This window comes from Ochotona princeps, chromosome 20, assembly GCF_030435755.1.
Source record: "Ochotona princeps isolate mOchPri1 chromosome 20, mOchPri1.hap1, whole genome shotgun sequence".
Classification (NCBI taxonomy): Eukaryota; Metazoa; Chordata; class Mammalia; order Lagomorpha; family Ochotonidae; genus Ochotona; species Ochotona princeps.
Genome location: NC_080851.1, coordinates 28,889,426 through 28,910,003, shown reverse-complemented (window position 1 = coordinate 28,910,003; position 20,578 = coordinate 28,889,426). Strand labels below are relative to the sequence as shown.

The following is a 20,578-nucleotide window of genomic DNA, read 5'->3' as shown; positions in this document are numbered from 1 at the left end:
AGAAGAGCTGGCAGCTTTGTTCCCAGCCCACACAGAGTTCACTCCTCCACTGCACACAGTAAACTTCACAACAAACACCTTGCTGGGTTCCCACAGAATTGGGGCTCCACTGACCAGGGCCTGGCCACCCATGCAGCTAAGCTGGGCTCCCTCCCTCCCCAGGGGCATGCAATGCCCTCTGTATCTCTCTCTCACGCTGTCTACCTCTCACACCATCCTTCGGACACCGTAAACAGGTTACATCTCCAAAGGGAAAGATGTTTGCAAAATTCGTTACCTTTGGTCTGGTCTAAACCGAGTGTCAGTGGGCGGCAGTAAAGACTTCAACGATGGGTCCATTTCATTCAGTTCCAGGGCAAACTGGGTGAAGCCGTAATACTGCTCATGGCCTTTCGGCATGGGATCTGGAAGGGAAAGGCATCATTCACCCCCAGACTGCGGTTCACCGAGGATACATCGTAATTCCGTTACCTTTTACATCTCAGATTCAGGACAATTTTTCTTTCCTCTCCCCACTCTAAACTGCTCCAATTCTATTAAAATATCCTAACAAATAGGTACTAAACATTTCTCTGCAAATTTCCGTGTCTGTGGCTCTGTTTTCATCGACGGAGAACGGCTTTCTTTGTGTGGTCATCTAACAAATGAATTACACTGCTGTTAAGTCCCTGTGGAGTTTAAACCACAAGGGAAATTTTCACAAAACCAGACATGCTAACGAGAACCTGGGGTCTCTCTCCCCCACCTCTACTCTCTCTGTGTCTGTCTCTCTGACTCCCTCTCCCTCGCTTGTTTTTCAGTTAAGGATGTTCAATTCCCCGGCGGCTTTGCCAGGTGCCTGGAGCAGTGCTGAACTCGGAGCTGCGTGGTTGGGGAGCACCACTCTTCGCTTCCAGCCCCCACCCTTGGTGCAAGCCGTTCCCTTTTAAGAGCTGACTTATAGTTTTAACTTTGACACCATTAGCTGTATTGCCCTCAGTTGAAATGCAGCCAAGACAACAACAACAACAAATAAAACGAGCTAAAACAGACTCCAATTTACATGCTGGGGACATCAAACTGCTGTGGTCTGATCAGAATTTGGCCGCCCTAGCCACATGCAGGTTTCATTATTGCAACAGTTAATGCATCAGTAGTTGATGGCTTTGGAGTAGAATCTGAGCCAGTTACAGTGTCTGTTGGTAAAGAAGTAAATTTTTTTTTTTAAAAGATTTATTTATTTTTACTGGAAAGTCAGATTTACAGAGAGAATCAGAGATAGAGAGAAAGATCTTCCATCTGCTGGTTCACTCCCCAAGTGGCCACAAAAGCCACAGCAGAGCTAAACCAAAGCCAGGAGCCAGGAGCTTCTTCTGGGTCTCCCCTGCAGGTGCAGGGTCCCAAGGCTTTGGTTCGTCCTCAAGTGCTTTCCCAGGCCACAAGCAGGGAGCTGGATGGGAAGCAGGGCAGCCGGGATTAGAACCAGTGCCCTTATGGGATCCCAGTGGTGCATGCAAGGTGAGGACTTTGATCACAATGCTACTGGCTGGGTCCAAAGAAATAAATCTTAAAAGAAAAACCTTGTCATGGAAAAAAAAAAAAAAAAAAAAAACTTTGATTTGCCTTCATCTTGATTCAAAGCACAGAAAGACAGAAACAGAGTTAGATCTGCCATCTGCTGGTTCCCTCCTCAGAACAGCCAGGACTGGGCCGGGCCCACTCCTGGAGCCCAGGACTCCACCCAGAGCCCCCACATGGCTGGCAGGGACCCTGGTACTTGAGCTGCTACTTGCTATCTCCCTGGGCACACATTAGCAGGAGGCTGGGCTGGAAGCAGGGAAGGGATTTGAACCAAGGCACTGGGATATGGAATGTAGGTACCAAACACCCGTTGCATAGGGGTACTGCTACCTGCACCATCCCAGGGAGATGAGCTATGGAGCTGTGATGACCACTGGACATCCACCAAGAGACATGTGACATGGCAGGAGACACGCTGTGTTACTCACACAGGCAAGGAGATGACCCCCAGTCATCTTCAGCTGGCTCCCTGTTAGAGTAATAGCATGTGGCCTCATGGCTGAAGCCACTAACAGACTGGTGTCCTTGCTGTTTTGTTCGGATTCAGCTGATGCATTCCAACTACTGTCTCTTGGGACAACGGCTTCACCGTAGCTACCATGATGGTGAAAGCAAGGACCACCAACCTGTATCAGAAGGACTAGCTGCCCGCTTCCTCCTGCCGTGCCCCCCACCTTGCCCCGGGATACTCACTTGCTCTCCACACGCAGGTGGAGGAGGAGCCGCCACCACAGTAGACACTCTCGTGCCACTTCCCAAACAGCCTGAGCACCGCCTTCCCCCCGCGCTCAAACACTGTGCCTTCGATCTCGTGGGCGTTGGTGCTCCAGTACTTGGCCTAGGTTCAAACCAGAGAAGTCGGCTTCAGTGCTTCTGAAAAGGGGTTTTCTGCAGTACCAGGCATCAACCACCAGAGGGAGACCTAATGCCCCAGAAGTTGGTCTTGCTTTTTGTTTTCCCCCCCCCCCCCCCCATTTCCCAGTGACCTACCTGGCTGCCCTAGAATTCTAGCAAAGGACAGAAAGCACTTCTGCATCAATCAAAAAACCTAGTACTATTTTCAGCTCTATTTGGACACTGGCAGGGTTGAGTGGCATTTTCAGGCCATATTCTGGTGGGTCAACATCTCCAAGTCCAAACTGGTATAAGCAGGAGGGTGGGTAGGGCACAAGGGTGCCCCACCACTTAAATCCTTTTAAGACCCAGTTCTCCCACCACGTGGCAGTGCGGGATGTAAACAGACAAGCTGCCTGGGCTCGCAAGTCCACTCAAGCAAGATGTGGATTTTCTCTTAGTCCAGAGCTAACAGCCACATTGCCCAGCCACAGCGGCCTTGGCTGTGGAGTTCTCTCCATGTGCTGTGCACTGCTCTCAGCTACAAAAGCCCATCCTTGTGTCCTCAGCGGATGAGAGCCAGGTTGGCACTGGGCAGGGGCACGTTCCCTAAGGGGTGGACAAAGCTGAGGAGCAGGTGGCTCTCGTGTGGGTCTACACAGCTTGGCATCAGCTGCCTTCTGCTTTTTTTCATTTAATATTTATGTGTATTATTTGAAAGGCAAAGTCACAGGCAGAGGGAGAAGGAGAGAGAGATAGAGACCGATCACTGGGGGAGAGAGACGCCCCAGACAGCTGCACCAGCCGGGGAAGACCCAGGAGCCAGGACATCCACCATGGTCTCCTGTGTGGGTAGCAGGAACCCAACGCTGCAGCCGTGTCCTGATAGCTGCCAGGCGCACGCCAGCAGGGACCGGGAGCTGGCTCCAGCACAGAGCTTAGGAAACACTGTCACGGTGAGATCATGGCCACTCAGCTTCAAGCACAAGGCCACTGCTGAGTGCTGTCTGTCCATCATCCAGTCTGAATCCCCAGAGATGACAGGGACCCTGATCTGCATCCTGGTCACTGTCCACTGGGGGGCGCAGGTGATGTAGACAGGGAAGTATGAGGCTCTGCTATGAGAACCCTATCTCCCGGCTCGTGATTTTGATCTGTTTCAATACAAATACTCCCCAAGAAGGAGGGACTGTTTTAAAGCTGCCTCCTAGGATGTGAGGTTGCTAAGGCAAGAAGGAATTTGGGAGCGACAGCAGCTGCAGGAAGTCAAGGACAAGACGGGTGGAGCCAGAGAGACCATGCCACCCTTGGTGCCCCTGGCAACCAGTCCATGTATTCCCAGTATGGCTGTGATCCTCCGTGATGTGCCAGGCACCACTTCCAGCAAGGCCTCGGAGCTGCAGGACAGCACAAGGGCACGGACAGGGAGCTGTGGGCAGAAGATGGCAGATGGGGTAAGGTACAACGAGAGCGGCTGCCTGCAGAGAGGGGCAACCTGACAGAGACGGGAGAGGGAGCACGGGTAACGCACCAGCACCTGGCTACAGCAGCCCGACCAGCAAGAAGGAAATGCGGGCAGAGGACCAAGGCCATTGGCAAGTAGCGACAGTTGAGAGCAGAAAGCAATGAGGGTGGCAGACACAGGGAGAGAGAGCGAGCGAGCAAGCGAGAGAGAGCGTGAGAGCGCGCTCAGGTGCACCTTGCCTGGAGAAGGGCTTTACAGGCCAGGTGGGGCCTGGTGGCTGTTGTGGGGGGACAGGTTTTTACTCTGAGGAAGAGGGGTGCTGCCAAAGCGCGGTGGTCAGAGAGATGATGCATCGAGCCCTTTCTTTCAGAGAGCAAAATTCAATTCAGCAGCACAAAACGGAGGCACCACCACCATCACCAAGTGTCCATTCTAGAAGTTTCTCATGTTTCCAGACACCAACTTGACCCAAGAACCAGCAGCTCTCCAACCTCCCCTTGCCCAGCTCTGGACCCCGCCACCCTGGACTCCTTGGTGGAACTTCCCAGAGCAGCCCCTCGTCCTTCTGTGCGTGGCTTTTTAGCTCCCAGGACAGGTCAGCTTCCAGGAGCATCCATGTTGCCACCTGATGCCATAGGGCTGAAAGGGTGGCCAGCAGCCCTGGACTATGGACAGACCACAAGCAGCGAGGGGAGGGGACGAGAAGGGGTCCTGGCTCAGTCACAGCGCCACTCCCTCTGACCTCCCAGGCCCAGCACGGCGCGTCCACCAAGTCACCTTGATGAAGTTGACCTTGCAGTGGTAGGAGTCGTCGCTCAGGTTCTTGATGACGATCTCGCCGTAGTGCTCAATCCACCTCTGGCCACTTAGGATATTGTGGATGCAGGAGGTCACCTTGTTCCACTCGAAATGATCTCCAAAGCTGAAAAGAGGAAGACATGAGAGGACGGACCTCCAAAGGTAGGGCCTGCACTGCAGTGCAGCCAGTTAAGCTGCGGGGCCTGTGACGCTGGCGTCCTGTATGGGGGCAAGGTCAACCCGGCTGCTCCACTTCCCATCCAGCCTCGTGCTAATGTAGCTGGCTTTGGCCTGGGCCAGCAATGGCTGTTGTGCAGCCATCCAGGGAGTGAACCAGTGAATGGAAGATCCTTCTCTTTCCTTTTCTACTTCTGCAACTGTGCCCTAAAAAAATAAATAAATCTTAAAAAACACCCCCAGAGGCAGATGCCAACAAGTCCTGCTGTTTCACAGATGTGGATCCTCCCAGAGTGCCTCTTCGCTTCATACACGAAGAGACAGGGCACAGGAGAGAATGTACGGCTCTCATGCTGGGCGTTCCACGCGTGCCCCTTCTCTGTAGATGTGCACACTGCAAGGGACACCTGCAGCTCCCAGGGGCTGGTGGTCTCCTGGGACCACACACATAACTGACACAATGGCGTGGCAGACTAAGTCTTTGCTTGTAATGTCAGCATTCCATATGGGCACTGATTCTAGCCCTGGCTATTCCACTTCCTATCCAGCTCCCTGCTTGTGGCCTGGGAAAGCAGTGGAGGACGGCCCAAAGCCTTCGGACCCTGTATCTCCATGGGAGACCCTGAAGAAACTCTTGGCTCTGGCCTGCCACAGCCCTGGGCAGTGCAGCCACGTGGGGAGTTGACAAGCAGATAGAAGTTCTTCTCCTCCAAACTTTATAACTTTGCCTTTCACAGAACTTTTTAAAAGATCTTTAAAAAAAGATGAATACATTTTTAAAAACCCTTTAAAAAAATACTGAAGGGCTTGGCATGGTAGCCTAGTGGCTAAAGTCCTCACCTTGCATGTACCAAGGGATCGCATATAGGTGCCAGTTTGTATCCTAGCTGACCCAGTTCCCTTCCGGTTCCCTGCTTATGGCTCACAGAGAACGGCCCAAAGTCTTGGAACCCTGCACCCACGGGGGAGACCCAGAAGAAACTGGGGTCTGGCTTCAGACTGGCTCAGCTCCAGCCGTTGTGGCCACTTGGGGAGTGACCCAGCAGATGGAAGAACTTTCTGACTCTCCCTCTCTGTAAATCAGACTTTTTAATAAAATAAATAAATAAATCTTTTTTAAAAATCTGATTTTAAAAAAGGAATACCAAAGAGAAAAATTATCATTCTTAATCCTGCTAAGGAGCAGAAATAGTTTGATATTCAGAGAACTGTGGTTTCTGGGGGCACTTCTCTTGGAAGGACAAGCGGGGTAGTGTGTGAAGCCACGGGAAGCAGACGGGCAAGCAGCAACGTGCACAGCTCCCGCGGGGCAGGGCAGCGCCCAGCCTCACACTCCATATCCCGGAAGGTGAACTTACGCTGGCAGAGTCACGTGTGTTGTGCCGATGGGAACAATTTCCATGGATTTGCCCCAGAATTTGTTTTTCCACCTCACGTCTAAAACAAAAAAGCAAATATTATGCATTTAGTCCAAGAGCCAGGGGGACGGGAGGTCCTAGTTCCAACAAACGATCACCCATCCGGGCCATGGCGCAGCTGTTTCGTGAGTCACTTATGCTGCAGGACAGGTTTTCAACACCATGTAAGTGCCTCCTGGAAGACAGTGGGGAACCCCAAAGGTAGGGTGTCCCTCCCCCCGCAGAGGCAGCATCAAGAAAGGGGGCCACACAGAGAACCCCAAGCAGCCACGTGCAGTCCTAGGCTGTAGCCGAGTGTGCTCTGGGGGAAGCAGAAAATAGAGAACAAGTAAACAGACTTAAATCCACCTACATCTACAATCACAATAAATGTAAATGGCTCAAGCAATCTCATCAAAAAGCAAAGAAATGTCAAGTTGGAATGGAAAAGCAGGAATCATGGGCATGGAAACGTGTGGTGTTGCCCAGGAGAGGGCTGAGGAGGGAGGAGCTGGGTGAGGAGGCAGCTGTGTGTAGCCCAGGGCGCACACAGAACGCCTCTGAAAGGATCCCGTCACCCAAAACCCCAACCTCAGAAATCAAAGCAGAGGTGCTTACAAGGTCAGTGACATTTAGTGATTAGGAGGTTAAAGGCCTAATTCTTTTAAAGTTACTTATTTATTTACTTAAAAGGCAGAGTTACACTGAAAGGGAGAGAGACACAGAGACAGAGAGCTGTACCACTGGTTCAGCGCCCAACTGTCTGCCATAGCAACAGCTGAGCCATACCAAAGCCAGGAGCTTCTTCCAGATCTCCACATGGGTGTCAGGGGACCAGGTACCTGGACCAATCACCACTGCTTCCTCAGACCATTAGCAGGCTGCTGGATTCAAAGCAGAAAAACTGGAACAGGAACCAGCATCCATAAGGGATGCCAGCACTGCCGACAGTGGCTTAACCTGATTAGCTACAACATAGGCCTCGGGTTAGGAACCTCATGAGAAATCCTTACCAAGGGTTTCAGGAAAGTTAGGAATATTTCCAATGAAGCTTCAGTGTTAAAAACTTCAATGGCAAGGATTAAGAAAAAAATAATAATGACATTTGTAACTTCAAATGAGTAGCACTGACTGCCAACAGAGAGAACTGGGTAGCTGGGGAGGAGGATGGGCATGGGGGACAGTAGTACAGATTACTCGTTTGTACTTTAAAGCTTTTACCTATCTGGGGGCTAGTGCTGTTACAGTGGGTTCAGCGGCTATGCAGGCATCCCGTATCAGAGTGTTGATTCAAGTGCCAGCTGCTCTGTTTCTCATCCTGCTCCCTGCTAATGCATCTCAGAAGTGGAACATGGTCCAGATTCCTGGGCCCCTGCCACGCACATGGGAGACCTGCACAGAGTCCCAGGCTCCTGGCTCTCACCCTGGCCCAGCCTGAGCGTTACAAACATTTCCTGGAGTGGAACAGTGGATGAAAAATATTTCAATTTCCTCCTTTCTCTGGTACTCTGCCTTTAAATAAACCAATCGCTTTGAAAAACTAAAAACAATTTTACTTATCTATCTGTATTTCTATAGTACACTCTTGCCATACCAAACTCTGACTTTTTTGAATAAACAGACATAAGATTTAAGTCCACATAGGAAATATTTGTGTCCTTGTTTACTCATTTACTAACATATTTATGTATTAGGGAGACAGGGCCTTCTCATCTGCCGGGTCACTCCCCAGATACCTGTGACGCTGCAGGCCGGACCACGTCCCAGCCAGAGCGGGGAGCACAGGCCAGGTCTCCCATGGGTGCCAGGAAGCCAGTCATTAGGTCATCACCACGTCTGTCTTCCTACGGCGTGCACGGACAGGAAGCCTGCCACCCAGACCTGGGTGGGAAACCTAAGCGCTCCAGGGTAAGACACGCCACCTTACCAGCCCCTTAACCGCCAGACTGAACACCCACCCCCATGCTTGTGGACAATCCCCTCCCTGTCCACATTCAACACACAAACTGAAATTTCAGCAGTGACAACCTCAAGCTAAAGTCAGTAATGCACAAATGTGATTTCAGAAATACAACTTCAATTTTTTTTTTTCAAAACAACCCCCTTTGCTGTCTACACTCAGATATTGGCACCTCTCGAAGTTTGTGAGGCATTTCAAGTGGCTGTGGAATAAGAGAGCGAAAAGCTATAGGAATCCTGCTGGTGGCTCCGATAAAGACCGTGGATTTATGTTTTTCTTTTTAAGATGTGATTTGTATTTGCGTAAGTCATGCCTTAAGCGTTGACTGGGAGAAAACCGCCAGGATCATCGAGAGCAAGCCTGCCTTGTGCGGCACCAATGCTAACGCATGCATAAAATACACAGCATTTCCCCATTACTGTCCATTATCTACACAAAATAAGTAACGATGCCTTTACGTTTGAACGTTTCTTGGAGACTGCACATACATCACAGCATCAGCTCCTCGTACTACATGTGTGAAGCTGGCCTGGCGAAGTGGGATCCCACCCTGCATCCTTCCAGTTTCAGCCTATGTGCTGCCAAGTGAGCACGTGAGGTCCCATTCTACAAACACAGGAACTGGATCTCCAGTTTAGGTGACTGTGCGCTGGATCACAGACATGGAACCACTCTACTGCTTTTGCCTAAACAAATTCAATTCACTTTTTAAAAATTATTATTATTGGGCCCGGTGGCGTGGCCTAGCGGCTAAAGTCCTCGCCTTGAATGCGCCGGGATCCCATATGGGCGCCGGTTCTAATCCCGGCAGCCCCACTTCCCATCCAGCTCCCTGCTTGTGGCCTGGGAAAGCAGTCGAGGATGGCCCAATGCTTTGAGACCCTGCACCCGTGTGGGAGACCCGGAAGAGGTTCCTGGTTCCCGGCATCGGATCGGCGCGCACCGGCCTGTTGCGGCTCACTTGGGGAATGAATCAGAGGATGGAAGATCTTCCTCTCTGTCTCTCCTCCTCTGTGTATATCGGCTTTCCAATAATAATAAATCTTTAAAAAATTATTATTATTATTATTCTCCATGATACACTTTTGTAGGTACTGGGGGCTTAGTACCTCTCTTCCCTTCCCCTCCTCCCTCCCCATTCTCTCAATTGTCACAATAGTATAGAGTCCTTTAGAAATAGTTACAAGTTTAACTTTCTGCTATTTAAATGGATCATGGCATGGCAGGTCTAGGCAAAGGCAGAAAATTTAGTATCATACTGTAGCAATCTATTTAAATGTTTCACTGGGTGTCCTGCTTTTATCTGGGGGAAGAAAAATGCACTGCAACTTATCTTTACTTTCTGATACGCTAGTCTCCAAGACACATTCCCCTGCGAGCATCTATTTATATTCTTAGCTCTATTTTGTACTTTGCATAAAGATTGCAGATATTCTCAAAAGAAAAAAAAATCTGAATATTCCTTCCCCTACAGACATGCAATATCAATTAATAATCAACGGAAATAAAATATTAATCACAACTGAGGGAAAAGAAGCAAGAACGTCAAATGCACAAGGGCCAAGTCTTGGGACCACTTGATCTCAGCAAGAGGTATATACCAAGTCCTGAATAAAATAAACCCGTAACATAGAACACATTACCTTGCCAGAAAACAAAATTCTCAGACTCAGCGTGACATGCAGAGATAGGTGGATGGTGGCTGACCTGACGGGAGAAAAGGGGCAAGAAAGAAAAGTGATTAAATTTTCATCTGAAATTCCCACCTTCTCCCTGCAAGTGCACTGCGTTGCACTTAGGAAGACCTCTCCGGCTGCCTTCAGCACACTTGTCCACAAGAGGGCGCTCCTGAACAGTCAGTCGGAGTTGCTCAGGTAGCTTGGGGTGAGAAGACAACAGATGCTTGCAGGTCTATGTGGGGTAGGGGAGGACAGAGACCCTCTTGGAAGATGCAAACAGAGAAACAGGGCTGTTTGAGGACTATACACACATTAACAGGTAAGCTGACATTGGCCACCAATGTCAAAATCACTCTTATCTGTTCTGAAAGTCCCTGCAAATGCTGTTGAAAGACTTATTTGTTTGAAAGGCAGAATGACAAAGAACCACAGACAGCTGTTCCTTCATCTGGTTCACCTGCCAAATGCCTGCAACAGGTCAAAGAGCCCACACAAGCCAGGAACTCCATCTGGTCTCCCCCGTGGGTGGCAGGAACCCAAACACTTGGGCCACCATCCATTGCTTCCCAGGCGCATTAGCAGGCAGAGGGATCAGAAGCAGAGCGGCCCAGTCTCAGACATGGCATGCAGCACTGGGGTCTGTGCAGTGTGTGTGGACGACACAACAGTGTGAAGAGAACAGCTCCCCTGTTGGCAGGGCCGTGAGGAGTTTCCAGTTGTATGGCAAGGCCTGGCAGATGTCTCTCCCCCTTTGCATGGACGCTCAACCACCCCACTAAGAATTCTGTAACCTATTGAGGCATTGTTGTTTGCCCTTGTGAGAGGGTTTTTGCAACCAATGTGAGCTTGGGAGTTAAGGCTGCTGACAACGTCTTGGTGAGTGGGCCTTTAGCAATTTACACACAAGAGTACAATTAGGTCCAGGCCATTTCTGGACACCTTATTGTGTGCCTAACTATTGCCTCGGAATCTGGCCCAGACATGTAGCATACCTTCTGGGAAAGGGCTTCATTAGTATCCTAAAAATTAATGACAGTGATGGGCGTATGAGCTGAAACTGCTATGGTGATAAATACAGTTACTGTGACCTTAAAGGCTAGCTTGTCTTTACAATTGCTTTGGAAAATAAGAAATGTATCTGTTTTAGCTGCTTTTATAATTTTTGGTAGAGGAATTAAAGGATAGTTTTATTTAATTTTATAGAGATCTGCCTTTAATTACTATCTGATTGTTTATGGGCTGTAGAACCTGTGGTTATAGGGGGATTTAATATTTGAAACTTTTGTCTTGGATCTTTTTTCCTTGTGACATGTTCTTTTTTTCTATTAAGTTATAGATTAAAATGTAATGGTTAAGATGTAACCACATGTGCCCTGGCCTTGGAGTCCTACCTGTCACCCAATGGCTACTACTTCAGAATGAATAATGGCTTGCTTTGAAGATATATAGTAAAACTTAGAGAATTATCTTTAAGAGCACCTGGGTGATCATCAAGGAAAAAATAAAATAATCAAACATCTGAGCATGCTCACTTAGTCATGAAGTTAGAAACAGAACAATTAGCTTCTTAGGTATACCCTCTCTGGTCTGAAGACAGAGCCAGCAGAGTATCATCCCAGTCAATTGAAAGCTCCAACATACCATCAGCAAAAATTTACATCATTATGGAATTAATTGACATAGTAATGAGTAACCAATATGTTAAAAGTAAATGCGAGTTCCCAGCCACCTTCTGTGACCACCTCACCTACACTTCAATTTTAGTTTATACACAACATATAACATTCAAACCATAACATGTTATACATAACATCATGGTGGGAGGGTTTGGGGAGGGGTGGGGAGAACCCAAGTACCTATGTAACTGTGTCACATAATACAATGTAATTAATGGAGCAAAATAATAAATAAAAAAAAAGAAAATACTCAAAAAAAAAAAGAAACAGAACAATTAAATGTTTGTGTAGAGGCTTGTGATGTGTCTAAGTAAACGAAAAAGACAGTTTCTTGAGCTGTTACAAGAGGGCACCAAGTGAGCGTGTCTGTGTCTTTTTCTGCTGACTCTACACCCCCTTCTTGGGCTCCGAACTTGGCTGCAGCTGGCCTCTGGCAGTGTGCGGTGCTCCCAGCAGCAGCCTCCCCTGCCTGCTCCTTTCAGGAGAAAGTACTTACTTATCAGACTACTTCTTTTTTTTTTTTCACTTGTTTTTTTCCTTTATTTTATTTTAAATTTTATGATATAATTCCATAGGCTCTGGCATTTTCCTTACACCCTCCACAAATTCCCTCTCCCTATCAGACTACTTCTAAGCAACAAAAACTCTCCCTCTGGCCCAGCAGATTTCACTCTTGAACACTGGTGCCCCAAAAGTCTAGTCTTCTAACAAATCACCCACAAGGAGATCAAGCCCAGGTAACCTTGGGGTGCTGCTGTCATGGTACAGCACGTTCAGTCACTGCTTGGGCTGTCAGCATCCCGTTCAAAGACCCGGCTACTTTGCTTCCAAGTCACCCTTGTGCCTAAGCACCTGGGAAGGCAGTAGGGGATGGCCCAAGCACCTGGGTCTATACCACCCACATGGGAAATGGGGATGGAGTTTCTGGCCCCTGGCTTTGGCCCGTGCCAGCTTGGACAAGTGGAGACGAAGATTCCAGTTAAGTGGGTACCTTTCATGTTACTCCACGAACTTAAGCCTAACCACTTAGAGAGATTTCCTACCACCAAATGAGGACCCTTCCACCCTCCACTCCACCCCAGCAGCTCTCCTTGAGAACAACAGAGCTGACGTCAGACCCGTGGGAGCACATAAAATGAAACCTGGGCAAGACAACCCCCACCCACGGTGAAGCGAGAGAGAAGCCATGCAACACCACCCTCCCCCACAACGTAGACAGACTTCCTGATGGCTTATTATCAAGTGGATTGCAGTCATGGCCAAGGAACACTGCAAGGAACATTCCAGCTTCCATCAGCATCTGTACAGGTGTAGACTTGTACAAACAGCCAAGCGAAAGCAGGCATGTAACAACCAAGCACTTGTCTGACATCAGGAAGAAAAACACTGCCCATGTGGATTATAAAAGCGGCCCTGGGAGACCATAAAGTATGTAACGCATCCCCCAAGATGCATCCCCACCCTTTACAGAACCACAGAGCTGGATCAATGCATTGATGCTTAATCCAGTGCTTCTACGCATGCGCCAGAGATGTTTTCAAAAGGTGTAAAGCTCAGCATTGAAATATCAGTGCTTTTGCTTATTTCTTCAGTTCCCTTACTCCCCAGCACGGTCACAGGGTTTACAGAATCATCCAGAGAACCTTAACAAGTGGCCTCATCCGCCCTGGATGCTCATTTCCTTACGACAGCTACTCATTCAGCAAGCATTTCTTGGTCGACATCCACGGTCACACGGACCTCAAGGAAGCAGGGAGACTACTGTCCTACCAACCTGACTCCGAACTTACAGCCTATCACAGGCTTTATAAGCCCTCCAAGTCTGCTACTCCATTTGTGAAATGGGTACAGTAATTCTGCCATGTCTAATCATTAAAGGTAACCCGTGTAAAGCATCCAAATCAGTCTGAATTTTCTTTATAAATATATTTCTCATTAGTTTTCCTGGGAACCATGTGTCTGCACCCACTTTATGTTATATACTCGGAAACAGGGGCTCTGTTTAGCTATGAACCTGCCTTACACGGCAGTTAATGAGTGTCATGGGCAGCAGGGAAACCCTGGCCCCCCATCTCCCACGCCCCCTGCGGGCTGTCCCAGCAGCCTTCTCGAAGCTGCTCTCAAAGACCCCGTCCCTCCCTAGAGCATCATGCAGGTGTGTGCTCACGGACATTCAGAAGCACCTTTGCAATTTGCCCTGCCGACCACTTGAAGTCCATCTCTATGTAAGATGAGGTCCAAGTACTCCTGCTGGCTTTGAGATGTGATGCTCCCAACACCCACCCTGCACATCTTCTGTAGCTTGTGGCCTTCAACTGGATGTCCACCAAATGGAACATCTTACATTTGGACTTCGGGTAGCTAGAATGCCATCGCCAGGGACGATTCCTGGTAAGAGGCCTACTCTCTGCTGAGAGCAGTCTGTCTCCTAGCAGAGGTCCCCCCCTTCCCCCGCCACCTCCACACACACACACACACACACAAGCCCAAGCTGTCTTCACAAACATGGGATTGGGCCGAGTGTGTTCTTACAACATCTGAGCCCAGGAAGGACCAGGGCAGTGGATGCACTGGAGTGTGCAGGACCCGGCCCTGGAGCAGCTGCTGTGTTGTCTGCTGCGTGAACCTGACCTCCACTGCTGCTTAGCTTCCTGTTGCCTTCCTCTCCCCAGGACAGAAGTGCCTGGCTCTCCGAGCACCCACCCAACCAGCAGGGATGGTTTTACCATACAAGCACTGCCACGGTGAGGCAAGTGCATTTCCTTTACCAAGCAGCCGCGTGTTTCCCCTGGTGGAGGGGGTTAAACATTCCCATCAATCACTGTTTATTTCACCATTTATCCAATCAGCTTGGATTTATAATCACACTTTATGTAGATGGTCAAGGAGAGAAGCACCTAGAAGAAGGACGCGTTCCAATATGTGGACATCTTGTAAGCTTTTCCTTTTTTAGATGTACAAAGACATGCCTGTGGCACATCCCTTTGCACCTGCTGGCAGCCAGAACTGTAACCACAGAGTCTGCCCAGTCCCTGGTGGCCCAAATGCAGCAATGCCTCTTCACCAGTCATCCAACATTTGCCGATTGCCAATGGAGTGTTGGGCTTGTCTTCACCACTGGGGCTACAATGAGAAGCAAAAGAAAGGAAATTGTGGCCCTCTCGGTGGACAGTTTAGCAGGGAGCTGGGGAGAGAGACAACACCTGTAGAAGCACCTAACTGGCCAGCAGCGGGGTGTGTCCCAGGAGGGAGGAGGGAAGAAGGATGGGTGGGAAGGAAGGACGGGTGCAGGGGCGTGACCTCGCAGGCTGGCAGGTGCCCGACACTTTAACCCTGGGAAGCTCAGAGGCCCAGAGCATGAGCTGTCAGCTCACAGGTGTCTGCAAGCAACACACTGCAGGCAGAGGAGCCGGCAGATGCTGGGGGCAGAGGCAGGCATGGTGCGAGTCCAGAGATGCCAAGGCTGCGGTGGCTGCCACTGCATGGGTCGGGGATGAGGGCAGAAGCCTGCTGTTGGAGCAGGGATGTGGTGGCTGTATGGGCCATGGCTGGGGCTGTGGAATTCGTCCCGAGTGCCTGTGGGACGTCGGTGGAGGGTACAAAGCAGATATTGCTTCTGTTTAAAATAATCATCGGACAGCTAGAGAGACAGAGAGTAGCTGACAAGTGTATCACAGTGGCCTGGGCCAGGAGGTCAGTGTCAGCCAGGGTGACAGTGAGAAAGGGCTGGCTGTGGACGGAAGGCTTGTGACAGACGACCCAGGTATGCTGATAAATTGGATGTGCACCACGAAGGACAGACGAGGCCAAGGTTACTGGCCCGGCGGTGGGGAGCATGAGGTTGACAATGACTTCTTCATCTGTTTAGAATTAATCACTAGATCTCATAAATATATGCCTTCTTATAAAAACAAAACGCATTTATGAAGTGATGGTTCAGTCTAGAAACATGGGAAACCGTAAGCCAATGGTGTAGCTGCCTTGTATCTGATGAGCTGATTTTCAAAGATTTATTACTGATTTGAAGGGCTGAGTGCTAGGGTTTTTTTTTTTAAATCTTTTACTTTTCATGATAGAGTTCCCAAGGCTCAGAGATCTCCCCTTGCACCTTACACCCCCACCCTCTACTATTGTCCTCTGTGTTGTAACAATAGTTTAGTCCTTCAACAATAGTCACAAATGCATCATCTGCTACTCAAGTGTATCCTGACATTGTAGGTATAGACAATGGTATAAGGTCCAGCCTTCTAGTGTCAAGATATATTTAACAGTTTTATTGGGAGCCTGGCTTTTATTCAGAAGTAGAGACGCATACTGCAGTGTATCCCCACTACTTGTAGACTTTCCTCCTTTATCTAGTTCCTCCAGATAAACAGTTTTATTTGAACAGCTGGAACCTGCTCTTGGCTCACACCTTTTGGAGAGGTGCCGTTTTCAACTGTTACTAAACAACCCTGCCCTCTAGCAGATAAAAGAACTATTCAGACAGGTGACAGGGCTGTGCTGATGGGTGTGGCATCTCTAAGTCCTTCCAGGAATAATTGTCCTGAGTTCTCCAAATGAGTAACAGGGCAGGAAGCAGTGCTGGGCCGTGGGGGCAGGAGAACAAACACTTCACTGTCACCGTTCCCATCTAGTAACTTCTCATAAACATATCCAACTTTCCTGACAGTCTCTCAGCAGCATGCAATAGGGTGGGCAAATGCACAAAAATAACTTGGGCGCTATTCTGGATAACTGAAAAGTCATATAACTAGAGAAAGTATCTTAGAAAAATAACCTGACAATGAGAGAGGGGAGGAGAGAGAGGAAGCATTTCCATCTGTTCGTTCATTCCCTGCAGTGGCCAGGACTTGACCAGGTCAAAACCATGGACTTAAGCCAGGGACTCAATCTAGGTCTTAACTATGCGGGGCAGGGACCCAACCACTTGAGCCAATACCTGCTGGTTCCAAGAGGCTCTGTACAATGGAGGGAAGCTTGGATCAGGAGACTGAGCCAGGAATCAAACCCAGGTACCCTGAGAAGGCACAGGGTGTCTCCCCCACAGGGCCAAACATGGGCCCTGCGAGAGGAACTGTTAGGCTATAGCTTATGACACCCAACCTTTCCCAAAGGTACTAAAGTTGGCCTGGCACAACAGCGCAGTGGCTGGATTCTCTCCCTGCCGGCATCAAAATCCCATGTGGATGCTGGTTCAAATCTCAGCTGTCCCACTTCCCTTACAGATCCATGCTTGTGGCCTGGGAGAGCAGCGGAGAATGGTTCAAAGCCTTGGGATCCTGCACCTGCTGGGAAACCCAGAAGAAGCTTCTGGCTCTTGTCTTCAGCTCAGCTCAGCTTCAGCTACTGCAGCCACTTGGGGAGTGAACCAGTGGATGACAGAGCTTTCTCTCTGTTTTTCCTTCTCTGTATAAATCTGCCTTTTCATTACAAAGAAATAAACTTTACACACACACACACACACACACACACACACACACAGGTACTCTGCAGCACAGCTGACTAAATCAGTTATCTAATCCTGGGCTTCAGCTCCGCTGGGCAGCAGGGGAGAGGCCAGGGAAAGGCTGGCAAATAGAGACCAGGCACCTGCCCAGTGAGTAGGGATCGATGCCCCCTTCCTTCCTGAATACCCCTCCTCTGGGCTTCTTTACACAGCAGCACACAGAAAGCTCTGGGGAAGCTGTCCCAGCTGGGGGCGGGTGACAATGAAGGCCAGGAATGTGACCTCACCGGCCTTGAAGAAAGAGACAGCCATTACTTATCAAATCATAGAAGGGCAGTCTGGAAAACTCAGTAGAAAAGCCAAGTTGGTTCTGGTGGGTGCTTCCCCCCACCCCCCAAGTTCTTTACAGTGAGGACAGTTTTTTTTCTATCCACAGAGAAAAGTATCCAAAGTAGCAATTCTGGGGTCCTGCCCAGGTGACCACCTCCGTCTCCCTGCCCACGGCAGTACGGGCATTGCTCACTGTCTCCAGGGAGGCTGGCTGTTGCCTGGGCCGAGGCACAAGGAGCTACCTGGCAGGTACTGGCAAGCACGGGCACGAAGCCGAGTGGAAGGCCTGGCACCCTCTGCAGGCGGTCACGGGTGGGGTGGCATGTAGGCCAGGAGAGGGAAAGGGGATGAGGGATGAGCTGATCTATACTCTGCTGGCCACAAAAGGAAGTCTTGGCCCAAAGCTGTCCCCGGGCAAGGGCGGGGCAGGGGGTGGTCAGGGTCAGGGACAAGCCACCAGCTGCATCCTCTTCTCATTGTGTCCCCTTCCCATTCTAATCCAGCTGCCATGCCAGCCAAAGTCTTGTGGTGCCCATGGCAGGTCTGGTTGTCACCACCAACGCCTCCCCACCTCAACAGTCTAGGTAGGTTAGGCACTGGATAGGCATGCTGGGCTGGTGTGAACATGGCCCAGAGAAGGAGCTTTCTCTGGGATCGAGTGGGCTGACAGGGCCGCTCATCGGACGCCCTGGGGCTGAATTCCAGGCAGATGAAGAGGCCTGATTGTGAGCTGTCCGGGCATGAGCACCCCACGAACCCAGCCCCCTAGGGCCTCCGGGCAGCCTTGTACACAAGACAGGCCGTCAGAGTGAGAGGTAGAGATGCCCACAAAGGTTGGAACAGGGCAGGGGCCAAGGCTGGGAGCTGGGAGTTGGTAACCTAAGGTGGTCTTTCCCGGGGGTGGTGGGAACCCAGCCACCCAAGCCATCCTCTGCCGCCTCCCAGGCTATATAACAGCAGGATGCTAAAGTCACCCGTTAAAAGCAATTCTCAGGTTCCCCCTAAATCTGAGTGACTGAACCCATCAGCATGCTACTTCAGTTACAAACCAAGCCCCATCATTCCTGATTTATACAGAAACCACGGAAGGTGAGGTTCAAGGGCCTCCCCTTGGCTCACAGCAGCTCCTCCTGCCCTGTGAGCTCTGGTGTGCAGCTATTCTTGGCATATATGTCTATTTTCTTTCACAAGAGTACATATAATGCCATGGTAACCAAATTCTATTTTCATGTATTCCATTTCAGGTTTGGTATTTAAATAACCCAGCAGAATTTCGAATCAGATTATCTTTCCCTTTTAGCCACAGCTTCAACCCCCCAAGCTCCTCAGTAGCGGCGGTTCTCACTTTAGCTTCCAACCGGGAAGCCACTGACATTGTGCAGCGGGCTCGGTCCTACGCCTTTTCCTTTGAGTTCTGGAGAAGCCTGCGTGTCATGCCAGCGTCATGTTCACATGTGGCCTTCTCTTGCAAACCCACTGCGGGGGCAGGCAACAAGACAGCGGGAGGGAAAGGAGCGTCTCCATGCACGGCCCTTTCTCTCAGGATCCCAAGAGCAGGAAGGAGAGGAACCCGGCACAGCAAGGCTGCTCAGGGTCCCTCCCCAGCAGGGACCCACAGAGGGTGGGCAGGCTCAGTGGCCATCCTCAGGAGAGGGGTTATTTCCTCTTCCCAGGGTGGACGCACTCCAGTGTAGCTAAACAGTTCCTTATCAGCAGATACCACTGGGTGTCTCCCACAGGCCAGCAGCAAACCCAGCTGTCAGGCATCCAGCACGTGTCTGTGACATTTGGTGGATCAGATGCGGCTGTGGGTGCCCTGCTGACCTCACTTAGTCATCCGAGAGCCACTGGAGGTGCCCACAACGAGTATCGCTGTCCCTTTACAGAGGAACCCAACACATAGGGAAGTTTAATAATTTGCCCTGGCTCACGCAGCTGGTAAGAGGTGGAGCCAACATGTGAGGCCAGGCTGCCTCTTTTTAACCTATTTGTTGATTTGAGAGTCAGACCAACAGGGAGAGTTCCTATCTGCTGGTTCTCTCTCCAAACGCCTGCAGTGGCTATGGAGGCTGGGCTGGGAACCTTCCCCCCTGCTGCCTCCCAAGGCTTGCATGAGCCCAAAGCTTCAAGCAGGAGTGGAGAGCATCTAACACAGACACTGAGGGACAGGATGCAGGTATGGGATCCTGCCTCCTCCGGCTGGCCCCTGAACGTTTTTCGGTGCTGATATTCCTGTATGACTACTTAAGTGCGGTGTACATCCACCGTTACAGGAAGTCAGGATGCCTGTCTGGCTCTCTCAATTCCCACGCCAGCATCGCAGCAGCCAGCAGGCCAGGTGCATGACAGCTCTTCAACCAATAGCGTGTTGGCTTGAATAAATAAGGCATTTACTTGCTGGAGGTTATGGTGATGGGGCCATGAGGCTCTGGAGCACTGATGTCAGCAGCTTGAAGGCTCATGGGAAAGTCTCTATGACAGTGTGGGCTCATGCCATGCTCGGACAGTTCCCGAGAGAAAGGCTGCAGTGCCAGTGTGCGCGTGCTCCCTGCGGGGTCTTTGGTGTCCTCCCCGCCCAGGGGTTGCAGCTGCATTTCAGGTGAAGGGAAATGATTTCCTTTTTCCTTCTGGTTAAGAGCAGTGTCCGGACCTCACTTGCCTTGAAGGCACGAAATGTAGAGAATACACATTTCCCAGCACACTTAATGGGGGCGGGAAGAGTGGCAACTCCTCCCAACAAACAGGGCGCGCACCCACCTGCTCCGAAAAGAAGCGGAAGCCTTTGTCCTCGCGAATGCACTCGTACGTTTCTCCCAGAACTGGGTTGAAGGGCTTGCTCCCAGCCCGGAAGTAGCTGGACGCGTAGGCAGACACGGCAAAGGCGGCCACGTACACCTGCAGGCGGGAAGGAGAGAGCTCGGTGACTTCTGTCACCCCTAAGTCTATTTTTCACAAAGAAACAGACAAAATAAAACCCCGATTCCTCTCTGAATCGTTTTAGCTCAGAAACTCAAACGTAGACTAATCCTTGGCTCACAGAAAACTCAACCAACACGGGTCAAAACAATGTTCACTGGAGTCCAGCAAGAAAGGAGCCAAGTGGCCTGGTTTCTGGGGATTAGGGGGAGGAAGAGCATTCTTTCGAAACAGCCTGAAGCCGGGAACCCCATCCAGGTCTCCACAGTGGGCGCAGGCACCTGCACACTTGGCCCACCCTCTGCAGCCTTCCCAGGTGCTTCAGCAGGGAGCTGAA

At 50.2% G+C, this 20,578-nt stretch overlaps 1 protein-coding gene across 5 annotated transcripts in view; it reads right to left on the bottom strand.

Moving 5' to 3' along the window:
• Positions 1–20,578, bottom strand: part of OSBPL3 (oxysterol binding protein like 3) — a 160,156-nt gene that overhangs the window by 6,826 nt on the left and 132,752 nt on the right. For all 5 annotated transcript variants that reach the window (XM_058677995.1, XM_004582434.3, XM_004582436.3 and 2 more), the window contains 6 exons: positions 20,083–20,220; positions 9,835–9,898; positions 6,193–6,271; positions 4,637–4,781; positions 2,254–2,398; positions 278–404 (listed from right to left, as the gene is read on the bottom strand). In XM_058677995.1, the coding sequence (XP_058533978.1) occupies positions 278–404; positions 2,254–2,398; positions 4,637–4,781; positions 6,193–6,271; positions 9,835–9,898; positions 20,083–20,220 (698 nt within the window). The remainder of the gene's footprint in view (positions 1–277; positions 405–2,253; positions 2,399–4,636; positions 4,782–6,192; positions 6,272–9,834; positions 9,899–20,082; positions 20,221–20,578) is intronic.